The sequence below is a fragment of the Plecotus auritus genome (genome assembly GCF_963455305.1).
Source record: "Plecotus auritus genome assembly, chromosome: 6".
Lineage (NCBI taxonomy): Eukaryota > Metazoa > Chordata > Mammalia > Chiroptera > Vespertilionidae > Plecotus > Plecotus auritus.
Genome location: NC_137773.1, coordinates 113,979,661 through 113,994,289, shown reverse-complemented (window position 1 = coordinate 113,994,289; position 14,629 = coordinate 113,979,661). Strand labels below are relative to the sequence as shown.

General features: G+C 56.4%; 1 protein-coding gene across 2 annotated transcripts in view; it reads left to right on the top strand.

Moving 5' to 3' along the window:
- UGT8 (UDP glycosyltransferase 8) overlaps window positions 1-14,629 on the top strand; it is a 46,176-nt gene that overhangs the window by 14,933 nt on the left and 16,614 nt on the right. For both annotated transcript variants that reach the window (XM_080672222.1, XM_080672221.1), the window contains exons 2-3: window positions 4,472-4,504; window positions 5,443-6,266. In XM_080672222.1, coding sequence (XP_080528348.1) covers window positions 5,445-6,266 — 822 coding nt within the window. In that variant the 5' untranslated portion in view covers window positions 4,472-4,504; window positions 5,443-5,444. The remainder of the gene's footprint in view (window positions 1-4,471; window positions 4,505-5,442; window positions 6,267-14,629) is intronic.

The following is a 14,629-nucleotide window of genomic DNA, read 5'->3' as shown; positions in this document are numbered from 1 at the left end:
GCCACGGCTGCCGCACCAGCACCTCGAGTTCTGGATGTTCAGAGGCACCGTGTGTTGAGGGGCCGACGATGGGGGCGGGGGTCTGAGCACCTTCTTCACCTGCTGACTCCTGCTCAAATGTTCCAAATGATCTCACCCATGCCCCCTCCCCGGCACGGGTGTCCCTTTCCCAGTGAGGTTCTGGAGGTCCCTGCATTCAGCAGCTGCGGGTAAAGGGATGTCTGGTTCAGTTTGGAGCAGGGCTCGTGAGCTGGGACACAGGGCCTGGCTGTGGGGTCGAGCTGGCCAGCCTGCCCTCCACCTGGGCACCAGGAGGATTGAAGGGCGGACAGAGCAGCAGTCTCCGTGTGGGTGGCTGAGTCACCCTGCTGGTGGGGGCTGGGGGCCGGGACTCTGGCTCCAGCTAGCCGCTGTCTTTGTCCCGAGCCTGTCCCTGAGGTGCCCGCTGCCTGTGGGGTGTTAATCATTACCTCGTCCTCATTCTAGCCAGCAGGAGTGGGGGACCTCCCAGGGCACCAGGTAGAATCCCATGCCCCACCTGGGCTTCCGTCCTTGCCACTGACCAGCACTCACGGGTGTGGCCAAGCCCGGTGCCAGAGGCTGGCACGTGGTTTCGGGAGCTTTGGCTGTGAGCCCAGGAATGTGCAGGCTCCCGGGCCGGGGAAGGGGCGGAGAGTGCATGCCCCACGCCTTTGTGCCTTCGTGTGTGGCTCAGCAGAGGCCGGCTTCCTCCCTGTGACCTAAGCGTGCACCTCACTGCCCGATGTGGGGGCAGGGAAGGTAAGATGCCCCTGGACCAGCCGTCCTTCCTGCCACAGGGGGATGCCCCCAAGTCCAGGGGCGTCATTGACGTCACGCCTCCCGTGAGTCGTCGCGGGATTCCGAACTCGTTGGTTAAAATGAAAGAAGAAGATGAGGCTGACAGTGGAGATGCTGTGGCCTGGCTGTCGGTCCTGGTCACGGCCACAGGCAGCCCTTCTCCAGGCTGTCCCCGCGCGGGCGGTGTGAGGGAGGCAGTCACCGGCCCTCCCGAGACCTCTGCCTCCAGGGGCCTGCACAGGGGGAAGCACACGCGGAGGGAAGGTTATGTTTATGTGGAAGCTGAGTGTGGTAGGAATTGTTTTTGGTGGAAAACCTCAGGGCTATGGAAGAACATAGGTAGGAAAAGGAAACCGGATCACTTGTTTGGCAATCCAGACCCACTGCTGGTCACGGTCGGGCGACTTTGTCACCTCACATGGGCTTCATGTCTTTGTTGTCATTCTGATCATCCTGTGTGTACGTAGGTTTATCATCATTTTCTGCAAACATGGTTTTATAGACACATTTTTGATTCCTGCTTTCTTAGTGTATTGAGTATTTCGTCATTAAAATTCCATTGTGGAAATTTTTTTCTTTTTTTTTTAATCCTCACCTGAGGATAGTTTTCCATTGATTTTTAGGGAGAGTGGAAGAGAGAGGGAAAAAGAGAGAGATATATCAATGTGAGAGAAACACATCGATGGGTTGCCTCCTGCATGTGCCCTGACCAGGGCCAGGGCCAGGGAGGAGCCTGCAACTGAGGTACCTGCCCTTGACCGGAATTGAACTCAGAGCCTTGGGTCCACAGGCCGATGCTCTGTCGGTTGGGGCGAACTTGAAATTCACTGGGGTCTGCGTGGTCCTCTCCTGCCGGGGGGCTGGCTCTCCTCTGCTGGGCATGGAGGCAGGGCATCACTACTCACACCAGGTGGTGATTCTGGCTGAGAGTCCTCTCATTAGCATACAGTGACCTGCCGCTTGTTTTTCAGAACATTTCTGCCAATTCACCGTTTCCCAGGGGCTTATGTACCACGCTGTGTCCTCGCAAGGACGTGCATTGTCATGAAAGCTCCCCTCCTGGCCAATTCCATGAAAGAAACCCTGTGTGGCCGCCTGTGCGTGCAGTCCTTGGGTGCGTTCTAAGCTCCACTCTCCTCACACTGCACTCCTGGTGGGAAAGGGCCATGCCCTCGGGGTCGGCCACTGGTGGGTGGAAATGAACCCGCCCACAGGGAACTTGGAGGAAAATAGATCTCGTCAGTGAGTCACAGAAAGACCCATAGACCACAACCCTGTTAGAGGGCACAGAAGGGCCGTGAGGGAGGCTGTGAGCGCGGTCCTGGAGGCAGGGTCTGAGTGGAGCTGCAGGGGCGAGGACAAGCATGGCTGGCAGTGGGAACATCATGCACGGAGCTTCTGTGTTAGGAGGCATTGAGAGGGCAGGCAGGGTGTGCAGGGAGACTGCCACTCAGGGGGGCCCAGACCACGCAGCACCTGTGGGAAGCCCTCATGATGCTTTCGGTAAGGCGGGTGACACGAGCTTTGTACTTGCAACCAATTCAGATTCGGGATGGCGCTCTGATGTGCTGCCCACATTGCTCAGTGGAGGTTTGGGAAGGAAGACATCTTATGGGATATAGTCTTCCATTAAACAATGCAGTGTTTCGCCCTGGCTGGTTTGGATCAGCGGACCTAAGTGTCCAAGGCCACACACTGTATGACCACAACCCGGTCGAGGGCACGTACCTTGGTTGCAGGCTTCTCCTTGGCTCGTCCCCTAATTGGGGCATGTGCAGGAGGCAACCCATTAGTGTGCTTCTCTCACATCGATGTTTCTCTCTGTCTTTCCCTCTCTCTCCCACTCTCCCTAAGAACCAGTGGGAAATATCCTCGGGTGAGGATTAACAACAACATAATATAGTGTCTCTGCACAGTTTGTATTACTTCTGTGTCTTCAGGAAAAGGCTCATCATACCTAGTAGAGAACAAATATACTTTTAGTTAAATTTAAAGGTATTTTATGCACTTTATTGCTTTTATTTTTTTGGAGCAGTTTTAGGTTCACAGAAGTACGGAGACGTCCTGTACACCTCCTGCCACACATGGGCTCCTCCCACCTTCAGCGTCCTCACCAGAGGGGACATTTGCCACAGTTGATAAACCCCAGGGACATGTCCTCATCACCCAGCATCCACAGCTTGCATCAGGGCCACTGGTGCTGCATGTGCTGTGGTTTGGACAAACATGATACACCTGTCCATCACCACTGGTCACACGGCTAGGTCACTTTCTTGCTCGGAACCTCCCCGTGCGCCTCCTGGGTACTGTCTGGTGGCCTTCCCTTTTCCGAGTGGCACGTAGTTGGATTCATACAGTGTGTGGCCTTGGCCGCTGGCATCTGTCACTTAGGAATGTGCGTTGAAGTTCCTCCATGTCTTTTCACGGCTTCGTAGCTCATTTCTTTTCAGCTCTGAGTAATACTCCACTGTCTGGATTGGCCACAGTTTCTTTTAAAAAATATCTTTATTGATTTCAGAGAGGAAGGGAGAGGGATAGAAAGACAGAAACATCAATGATGAGAGGGAATCATGGGTCGGCTGCCTCCTGCACGCCCTTCACTGGGTATCGACCCCACAACCCTGGGCTTGTACCCTGACCAGGAATTGACCTCCTGGTTCATAGGTTGACGCTCAGCCACTGAGCTATGCCAGCAGAGCTCTATGCCCTTTTTAAACTTCAGTGCAGCAGCCACCAGCCGCAGGTGGCTATGTTACATAAGATTTAAATTTCAGTTCCTCAGGCACCACAGGTGTAGGCGGCTTCTCAGCAGCCACGGCGGCCTCCTCCTGGGACAGCAAGGTCATGACCACTCCCATCCGTCTGTCCTCCTCCCTCTCAGAAATCATTTCCAACAAAAGACCATGTTGTGTGGCTTGTTTTTACATCGTATCCATGACCGAAAGACAATGTGAAATAGAAAAGAAAGAATAAAATGAGGTTCACAGAGCCTCTCTTCTGGACGGCCCGTCCACAGCCTTCTGTGATGAGAAATGGGTTTGTTTCCCAGCTGTTTGGGACACAGAGTAAGTGACAGTTTGAAAAGTAGGTGCCCGGACTGGGTGCCCCAGCCCCCTTGACACACACCCGTGGGCGCTGCGGACCACTGGCCTGCCACCCATGTCCGCGTGGACTTGGGGCGGTGACAGGCCGCGGACACAGGCCGTGGACATGCTGTTGAAATAAATTTTTGCATAAATCTCATTCTGGGAATTCAGAACATGTGGACTTCGGGTCCCTAATGTTTCTTCCCTGGAAGTCGCCAGACAAGAGCCAACACCCTGAGAGGCTGTGCCACAGGCTCGGGACGTGTCCCTGACACTGGCTACACCCTCCCTCCCACCATGGCCCTTGGGACCAGCGTAACACACTTCATTGCTGCGAGAGCAGCGTCCTCTCCACCCTCATTTGTTTAAAGCCCTCATGGCCAGTTGAGCAGCATCTGACATGGGTGTTCCTCACATGTATAACACGCTACTTCTGCTCACACCGAATGGCAGGGTTCCATCGTGCCTAGCCGTCCTTGGAGGGAGAGGAGAATGCCCTGGAAATGTAATGTTTAATCTCTTCCTTGCCTGCTATTGACTTCTTTCTTTTTATTTCTTTTTTTTAGGTTGCTTGCTTGCAGTGTTTGAATGTTGAGAAGGTATCGTTGTTAAAACTGCATTGTGGGTGGTGGGTTTTGTACAGACGGGTTCATGGGCGATAAGAGGAAGAACAGGTTCTGGTGGGGTGACGGCAGATGTCTGTTGTAGGTGATCCTTGAAGTAAAAGTGCCCAGTTTCTTGCCAGGTTCTTGCTGGGACCTTTTCTCTGTTTGGGCGCTGATTGCTGGTGTTACATTAGCTCCCGTGATGGTAGGTAGCATGGGGATGGTAGTTTGCACCGAATGGCCTCCCAGGCTGGGTCGTCACTTGTCACAGTGCCAGCAGACGATTCACTGTTGCACCTTGTCTGTCCCCATGGAGTGCAGGAGGTTGGCCAGCCCTGAGCTGGGGCACCCACAGCTTGTGCAAGACAGGCGTCCTCACTGCCGCCCTCCAGGGCCTGGACAGACCAGGCAACCCTCTGACCTCCTGTCCCGCGTCCCGCCCAGATAAGCCCCGAAGTGCGTCTCAGGGCACTCAGGGTGTCCAGACCAAGGCAGACAACACTGTACGTCATTTTCCTGGAGACAGTGTCCTGGTAGAACTCGACCTGAAGCTGTTTGTGAAACAGTGTTTGCCTGGTCATAGCTGGGGATGCACGTAGCTGTCGAGATGGAAGGATTTAAATGAGAGACACACCTCTTGCCAGCTTCCCCGACTGACGTGGTGCTCAGTGAAAAGACGACTGATGGTCCCCGGGGTCCATGTCACTCAGGAAGTCTCAGGGTCACACTGGAGGTGAGCACAACAGGCCTCCCTCACCCGTGCGGCCGTGCACGGCGTGCCTGCAAGCTGTCCTTTTCGCTCAGGTGAACCTGCAGGGCACAGGTGGTTAGAGAGGAGGGGGTCCTGGGGCAGGAGCTGGGCACGTGGCTGTGGTGAGGCTGTGCCCAGGGCTGTGCGATGAGGCTGTGCTCAGCGGGCTCTGTCTTTGCAGCGATGACATCCTGCCTGCCGTACCTGGTGCTCCTGTGGGGCGCCCTCGGGGTCGCCGACACCGCCAAGATCATCGTCGTGCCGCCCATCATGTTTGAGAGCCACATGTACATCTTCAAGACGCTGGCCGCCGCCCTGCATGCACGGGGCCACCGCACCGTGTTCCTGCTGTCAGAGGGTCGCGACCTGGCGCCCTCGCCCCACTACGGGCTGCGGCGCTACCCGGGCATCTTCAATACCTCAGCCTCGGATGCCTTTCTGCAGGCCAAGATGCGCAACATCTTCGCAGGGCGGCTGACGGCCGTGGAGCTGTTCGACATCCTGGACCACTACACACAGAACTGCGACATGATGCTGGGCAACAGTGCGCTGCTGCGGGCGCTGCGGCGGGAGCGCTTCGACCTGCTGCTCGTCGACCCCAACGACATGTGCGGCTTCGTGATCGCTCACCTGCTGGGCGTGCAGTACGCTGTCTTCTCCACTGGCCTCTGGTACCCGGCCGAGGTGGGCGCCCCTGCGCCCCTCGCCTATGTGCCCGAGTTCAACTCGCTGCTCACGGACCGCATGAGCCTGGTGCAGAGGATGAAGAACGCAGGCGTGTACCTGGTGTCGCGGCTGGGGGTGCACCTGCTGGTGCTCCCCAAGTACGAACGGGTCATGCGGAAGCATGGGCTGCTGCCCGGCCGCTCCCTGTATGACCTGGTGCAAGGCTCCAGCCTGTGGATGCTGTGCACCGACGTGGCGCTGGAGTTCCCGCGGCCCACGCTGCCCAACGTCGTCTACGTGGGTGGCATCCTCACCAAACCGGCTGGCCCACTGCCCCAGGTAAGGCCCGCGTGTCCCGGGACCCGTGTCCAAGGGTCCCCGGTCAGTCTGGGTTTTCAGAAGCGTAGGGGTGGTTATTTGAGCAGAAACGCTGGTGAAGGTGGGAGGACAGAGATCACCTGTCCACTGAGGGGAGAGGTGGGGAGAGGAGGAGCCTGGGAGCACGTCTGTAATGCCTGGGGCCACTCGGCCACGTGGACAGGACACAAGCTGGAGGGGTTCCTCACACAGCCATCGCTGTGGAGTGTGAGCAGAATGTGGGAAGAAGCTGCCGAGTGGGAGATGTGGGGAGACGGCTAGTGAGTGGAGATGCGGGGAGATGGCTAGTGAGTGGAGATGCGGGGAGACGGCTCGTGAGTGGGGAGATGCGGGGAGACGGCTAGTGAGTGGAGATACGGGGAGACGGCTAGTGAGTGGGGAGATGCGGGGAGACGGCTAGTGAGTGGAGATGTGGGGACACGGCCAGTGAGTGGGGAGATGGCTCGTGAGTGGAGAGATGCGGGGAGACGGGTAATGAGTGGGGAGATGCGGGGAGACGGCCAGTGAGTGGGGAGATGCGGGGAGACGGGTAGTGAGTGGGGAGATGCGGGGAGACGGCTAGTGAGTGGAGATGCGGGGAGACGGGTAGTGAGTGGAGATGCGGGGAGACGGGTAGTGAGTGGAGATGCGGGGAGACGGCTAGTGAGTGGGAGATGCGGGGAGACGGCTAGTGAGTGGAGATGCGGGGAGACGGCTAGTGAGTGGGAGATGCGGGGAGACGGCTAGTGAGTGGAGATGCGGGGAGACGGCTAGTGAGTGGGAGATGTGGGGAGATGACTAGTGAGTGGAGATGCGGGGAGATGACTAGTGAGTGGAGATGCGGGGAGACGACTAGTGAGTGGGAGATGCGGGGAGACGGCTAGTGAGTGGGAGATGTGGGGAGACGGCTAGTGAGTGGGAGATGTGGGGAGATGACTAGTGAGTGGAGATGTGGGGAGATGACTAGTGAGTGGAGATGCGGGGAGACGACTAGTGAGTGGAGATGCGGGGAGACGACTAGTGAGTGGAGATGCGGGGAGACGACTAGTGAGTGGGAGATGCGGGGAGACGGCTAGTGAGTGGAGATGCGGGGAGACGACTAGTGAGTGGAGATGCGGGGAGACGACTAGTGAGTGGAGATGCGGGGAGACGACTAGTGAGTGGAGATGCGGGGAGACGGCTAGTGAGTGGGAGATGCGGGGAGACGGCTAGTGAGTGGAGATGCGGGGAGACGACTAGTGAGTGGAGATGCGGGGAGTTGACTAGTGAGTGGAGATGCGGGGAGACGACTAGTGAGTGGAGATGTGGGGAGACGACTAGTGAGTGGAGATGCGGGGAGACGGCTAGTGAGTGGAGATGTGGGGAGTTGACTAGTGAGTGGAGATGTGGGGAGACGGCTAGTGAGTGGAGATGTGGGGAGATGACTAGTGAGTGGAGATGTGGGGAGTTGACTAGTGAGTGGAGATGTGGGGAGACGGCTAGTGAGTGGAGATGTGGGGAGATGACTAGTGAGTGGAGATGTGGGGAGACGGCTAGTGAGTGGAGATGTGGGGAGACGACTAGTGAGTGGAGATGCGGGGAGACGACTAGTGAGTGGAGATGCGGGGAGACGACTAGTGAGTGGAGATGCGGGGAGTTGACTAGTGAGTGGAGATGTGGGGAGATGACTAGTGAGTGGAGATGTGGGGAGATGACTAGTGAGTGGAGATGCGGGGAGACGGCTAGTGAGTGGAGATGCGGGGAGACGGCTAGTGAGTGGAGATGTGGGGAGACGGCTAGTGAGTGGAGATGTGGGGAGACGACTAGTGAGTGGAGATGTGGGGAGTTGACTAGTGAGTGGAGATGTGGGGAGATGACTAGTGAGTGGAGATGTGGGGAGATGACTAGTGAGTGGAGATGCGGGGAGACGGCTAGTGAGTGGAGATGTGGGGAGACGGCTAGTGAGTGGAGATGCGGGGAGACGACTAGTGAGTGGAGATGTGGGGAGTTGACTAGTGAGTGGAGATGTGGGGAGACGTATGCCGAGTGCGAGTGGTTTTGCTTTAATGAAACCCAGTCCCCTCTTTGAGCAGGTCCCTGTCCCGGGCCCTTAGATATTAAATGTGAACGAAGGCCCTGGCCGGTGTTGCACAGTGGTTAGGAGTGCTGGCCTTGCACTGAAAGGTTGTGGGTTCGATTCCTGGTACGGGCATGTACCCAGGTTGCAGGTTCCATCCCCGCCCTGGCCGGGTGCTTGCAGGAGGCAGCATTCGCAAGTGAGAACATGTAGTCCTAGCAGCTGTCAGTGGTTTCGCAGGGGGATGAAGGCAGCGTGAAGGCCTTGTGCGTTTACCCAAAATAAACGCATTTCCGCTGCTGATTCCTAGGTGGGTTCCCACTGACTGAGAGGCTCAGGCCCTGTGGGCCACAATCTCGGCCACGTCACCCCTGAATTGTGGGGTGTCTGGAGGCGCTGCTGAACCAGTTCCGTGGGAGCCTTGCTCCTGTCCCCGGGTGGTGTCCCTGTCTAGCCCAGTCCTGGGGCCACGGCAGCACTCGGTAAGTGGTTCGTATTAAATGACCGGCGTCAAACAGAATCATTGCCAAATGCTAGGTCCTCGGCTGGCACAGCCCTGTCAGTGTCACAGCGTCACCTGTCTGTCCCGAGTGTCGGATGCATCCCAGCTGCAGCCCCAGCAGCCGTCCACGTCCATCCCCACAGTGAATTAGAGCAGCCGCCATGCCACTGACAATGAGACAAGGTCCCGTCTGCTTCCCTCTGGGTGAACTGACCTGGTCTCTCAAGTGTCAGAGCGGGGACTGTGGCTGCTGTGGCTGCAGAGGTGACCTGGGTGCCCTGGCCCTGGTATGCTGTGCCCCGAGGTCAGCAGGCTCAGGGGCATCCTTCTCCTCCCTGCACCCTGAGGTCAGCAGGTTCAGGGGCGTTCTCCTCCTTGCACCCTGAGGTCAGCAGGCTCAGGGGCACCTTCTTCAGCTCTAGAGATGGGGAATTTGGTCGTGGGGACAGACACAGATGAGAGAGGCAGAGGTAAGAGACCGAGGCGGGGTCAGGAGCCCGTCTGTCATTCTGTCCTTCACCAGGATGGCTGGGGGGACACTGAGTGGCCAGTTTCTTGGACTCGCCTCCTGTGAGCAGATCAGGTGTGAGAAGTGTGAAACCAGGGGCACAGGGTATGTTCTGCTATCTCTCGCTGTGGCATGGCCTGTGGCTTCCCCGTGATGCAGGGCGTCTGTCCACGGAGACGCTCGTCCCAACGCAGCCCCTGTGGGGCCTTCTCCGGACACACTGTGGAGAGGCTGTGCTACCCCACCAGGTGTGCAGCTGCTCAGCACCTGCCTCGTAGCTCATTGGTTGGAATGTCGGCTTCTCAGCGCGTCATTTAACCCAAGGCTGTGTCCCTGTGGTCAGCTCCTCCTTTCTTGCTGTTACTTCCTCAGGTGGTTGTTTGGTTCTTCCTTGGTCGCGTCCTGCACACGCCCTGCTGTGGAGTGTACTCTTGTGACCTTCACTCTCGTCTGGGTTCCGCTTGGCCCCCCCGGGCTCCAGGCCCGCGCTCTGAGCCGGTCCCTCCAGGCCCTCATTCTGCGCTGGTCCCTTCATGTCCTCCCTCTGTGCCGGTGCCTCCAGGTCCCTTCAGGCCGAGCTCTGTGCCTGCGGGCTCCTGCGAAATGTGCTCGCGGGGTTCCGTGCAGGTGTTGTGGGTTGAGTGCGTGTTTTGTCTTCCTTCTGTGCGGAGAAGCCATTGCCCCCCCTCTAGTGAGCACTGGGCACACGTTAAATACGTCCTTTCTTCACTTAGAGCACTGGGCCTGGGGCAGGCAGGTTGGCGAGTCCAGCCGAGCAGGTCTGTGCAGGTGCCTCTCAAGTCATGTTCACGGGTGCAGGTGGCAGGGGCAGACCGGCAGGTGGAAGGGGGTCCAGCTTACACAGTGAACTTGGACTTCCAGCAAATCCTGCACAGTCATCAGAAATGTGGTTCTCATCATATTTGATTTCTAAAAAGCATGATTAAAATTGAAACCATCATTTGGTTTTATTTTGCATGATACAGAAAATGCAGTTTTTCAGAGAATATAATTGAATTGCCACTTTTATGGGAGGATGTTTTTCCCTTGGATTGGAATCTTACAGAGAATCACAAAACACACCAAGCCAGATACACAATTTGGTTTCTCATCACCTTAAAAGTTGTATCTTTCCCCTTTTGGTTATATGGAATTTTTAAATAGATTTTGTAAAATACGTTTTTGCTAAAGGCAAACATTAAAATAAGAAAATGCTTAAAGCCTTTGCAGATTCGGTTTCATTTTGGGGAAGTTCATGCTTAGTTGGAAACTATAGAGAGCAGTAGGAAGTAGGGAATTTTCCACTCTGCCACGAAGCTTAGGTGCCCGGAACTTGGTGCAGTTCCAAACACACATTCCTCGGGCTGGGGGGTGGGGGTGAGGGATCGATGATGGGAGGCGCCTGCGGCTCACCTGTGCTCTGTTCACATTCCTCCAGCAATGCGCTTGCTCTCTTTACTTCTTTTTTGCAACCTACGGCTATTTAAGTCTTAAGTAACTTGTCCTGTAAGTAAAACCTTACATAAGACTCACTCACTGGGACTTTATGATGGAAAGGGTAGACGTTTGTGCAGACAGGTGTGATTTGGGCCACTTGGCTGTCTAGCTGTTTGGAAGTGTTGGGTGTTCTCAGGAAGTGATTCGCGTGCTGATTACGCATACCTGTGCCGTCGACGGGGCCAAGTCCATTTCCCAGAACGGACACGGGCTGCTGTAGTCACGTCTGATGCAGAGAGTGTAGTTTATCTGCCTGGACATGCGTGGTGACACAGCTGAAACCTGTTTTAGTTATGATGTTGGATGGAAACGGTTTGGAGCAGTTGCCGTGTGAGGTCACCTGACTTGGTTCCCAAGGCTGCTTCCCTTCTGGTTCAGTTGCTCCCACGCAGAGACATGGATGAGACACGCGTGTCGTCGCTGCTCACGTGGATAACTCTGCCCTCTCAGCTGGCAGGGCCTGATCCCCGGTTCTCAGAGCCGAGGTCTGTGGTCGCTGCCAGCTGGGGTCACAGCTGTGCCCGCGTCTCCTCGTGCCCGGACTCAGCAATGAGTGCCCCGGCTGGACACAGCCCCAGGGCCCTGGACACAGTGCGCTTTGTGTGAGACGACAGACGGTGACCCGCACATGGCAGAGGCTCCAGTGATAGCAGTTGTGCTGAGTGTGGTGCAGGCGATCTTTAAAGAAGTGCTTTCCTTTGACCTGCAGAAAGTGACTTATCAATGCCGCCCTTTAAGGAGACCCGCCCCAGCCAACTGCCAGGCGCACACATGGCCTTCTATGATCTCTTCTTTCCCTCATTCTGCTCCCCTTCAGCCCCCAACCCGACCCCCGAACCCAGAGCCCCCCCACGCCCTGCCCTGGACCTGCGCCTCGCCTCGGGGACCCATCCTTTCTCTCTCTGAGCCTCGGCACCGAGCAGAGAGCGCCCGAGGCTGCAGTGCTCGGTGCTGACAGCGCCCGCCGCCCAGTTACTTTCCGGGTCCTGAATATTTTATACTGAAACTGGAGGCCAGGAGGCAGGAAGACACGGGTCAGAAGAATCAATACCAGCAGCCGGTCTGCTCAGTGAAGGGCAGAGGTGCAGTGCCAGGCGCGCGGGCACACTGCGCATGTCCCCAGCCCCGGGCCTCACCGCCCACGCACACGAGTGACCGTGCCTGAAGGCCCGCCCTTCTCCGGGAAGGCGGTGACACATGGCCTTTTAACTGCTCACAGCCAGCACCCGAGGGACAGTGGCCGAGTGCAAGGGATCGGGACTGTGGCCCCACGTGGGCTGCTGTGCTGGGTGCGCCTTCCTGTGCTTCAAGGTGGAGTAGGTGGCACCCGCTGCCTGAGACACTGGGGGAGCAGGAGACACCGCCGTGCACATAAAATGTTCAAATCGCAGTTCTGTTGGAAACGCGTCCTCCCTCAGAAGTAAGCACTGGGGAGTTCTGAGGTGATGGTTGACACTGGGCGAGCCACACTCCTCATCGGTGTTGCTCCAACCTGCTCGCTCCACCTCCCTGGGTATCAAGCCCACATCCCACCACAGTGGGTGGAGGCAAGCCAGCCCCACGCCGAGACCTGTGCCCCTCCTGCCGACCTGGTGCCCATCTCAGGCCGCTCTGTGTGCATGTGAGGGAGAAGGGTATTTGCCATCAGAGGCTCCTGGAAGGCGGATTGCAATCACACCTGTGCGTCTAGAGCAGGGGTGGGCAAACTTTTTGACTCGAGGGCCACAATGGGTTCTTAAACTGGACCGGAGGGTCGGAACAAAAGCATGGATGGAGTGTTTGTGTGAACTAATATAAATTCAAAGTAAAGGAGCGGAGGGGAGAGCAAGAGAACCGGATAGAATAGCCGGATCCGGCCCGCGGGCTGTAGTTTGCCCAAGGCTGGTCTAGAGCATGTTGTAAAGCATGTAGACACCTGTGCGTCTGGAGCATGTTGTAAAGCATGTAGACACCTGTGCGTCTGGAGCATGTTGTAAAGCATGTAGACACCTGTGCGTCTGGATCATGTTATAAAGCATGTAGACACCTGTGCATCTGGAGCATGTTGTAAAGCATGTAGACACCTGTGCATCTGGAGCATGTTGTAAAGCATGTAGACACTTGTGCGTCTGGAGCATGTTGTAAAGCATGTAGACCTCTGTGTTCTAGAGTATGTTGTAAAGTCATGGAGGACTGGATGCACATGGAGAGCTGCAGGTCAATCATACGTTCATGTGAAACAGTGAATGTGAGAAGTACCTCCTTTGCTGAGATGCGCTGCGTTGTCAGATAATGTTGAGTGGAGATCGGATTTTTGTGTAATTTCTCCCAGGAACGCCAGGACAAATGGGCTCTTTCTGGCCTCTCCCTTCTCTGGACCACGACCAGAAGTGAAAGAGCAAGTTGAAAGGCATTTGATAAGCCAAAGCACATGCCCAGGTGTTGGGCTAGCTCGTGCCCTTGACTCACTGTGGACCCCGTGAGGCCGCCTCCCTGCGCTGACTCCCTCTGATTGCATCTCCACACCAGGCGGATGGGAAACAGCAAGCACGGGTCCGAGGTTGGTGTCATGGCTCCGTGAGGAGTGACCGTGTGAGCACAGGACAGGAAAAGGAGGCCCTCAGAACAACTTTATGTGAAAGAGCCACTTAGTGCCGTGGCCTGAGGCGTCCATCTCTGCTCTGCGCTGTGACCAGGAAGGCGGCCGAGGAGTCTTTCACAAGGACTTCTTGCCCTGGGTCCACCTGTCACGCAATCTACCCGTCACGTGATCCACCCATCACGTGACGCATCTGTGATGAGGTGGTCTGGACTTGCGTTCGGGCTCCGAAGCTCCTTCATCACTTTGGCCATGGCCTCGTACCATGTGCTGGGTCCTTCACTTAGTGACCAGTGTTTACTGTGTGCCTCCCACGCACAGGTGCCACCCATGCTGGGACAGGTGCCATTTGCAGGTCCTGCCTACGCTGGGACACGGTGCCGTGCGCAGATGCTGTCCACGTGCCGATGCTGTGTGCAGGTGCCATCCAGGTGCAGGTGCCATGCACAGGTGTGGTCCGTGCTCTTAGGTTACCTTCTGGCAGTTTTATGGTTTTGCATTTTATATTTCAGCCTGTGATCCATTTTGACTTAATATTGTTGAAGGGTGTGAGGTTTGTGTCTAGCTTCATGTTTTGCACGTGGATGTCCAGTGGCTCCAGTGGTTGAGCACACGGTCTTCGCTCCTGTGTCAGAGGTGGTTGGCTGTGGTTATGGGACTATTTCTGGGCTCTGTTCACCCCGTTGATCTGCAGTCTGTTCTCACATCAGTACCCCCGTCAAATTCCTGTAGCGTCAGTCAGCAGTGAGGCTGGCCAGCCCTCCGCTCTGTCCCTGTCAGTACCCCTGTCCTGATTCCTGTACCTCACAGCCGGCCGTGGAGCTGGTCAGCCTCAGCCCTCCGCTCTGTCCCCATCAGTAGGTGGAGATGACCATGGGCTTTGCCTCCACAGCAACGTTAGGCTCAATTTGTTGGATCATAGCGTGACTCATTGGGGTTTTGATTCCAGGGTGTTGAACCTGAAGGTGGAGATGGAGGCACTGACATCTGACAGTGTTGCCTCCGCCTGTCCCCGAATGTGGGCTTTCTCCTTATGCACTTGCTTCTCCCTCGGCTTCAGGCATCAGACTGTGTGTTTTGTTAGATGCTACCTGAGCATTTCACGTTTGGAGATGCCAGTTCAGCTGGGACTGTGTTTAATTTCAGGTCCCACTGTCCATAGCTGGCACCAGGAAAGGGGTTGCCTTGTCGTGTGACCCTCATA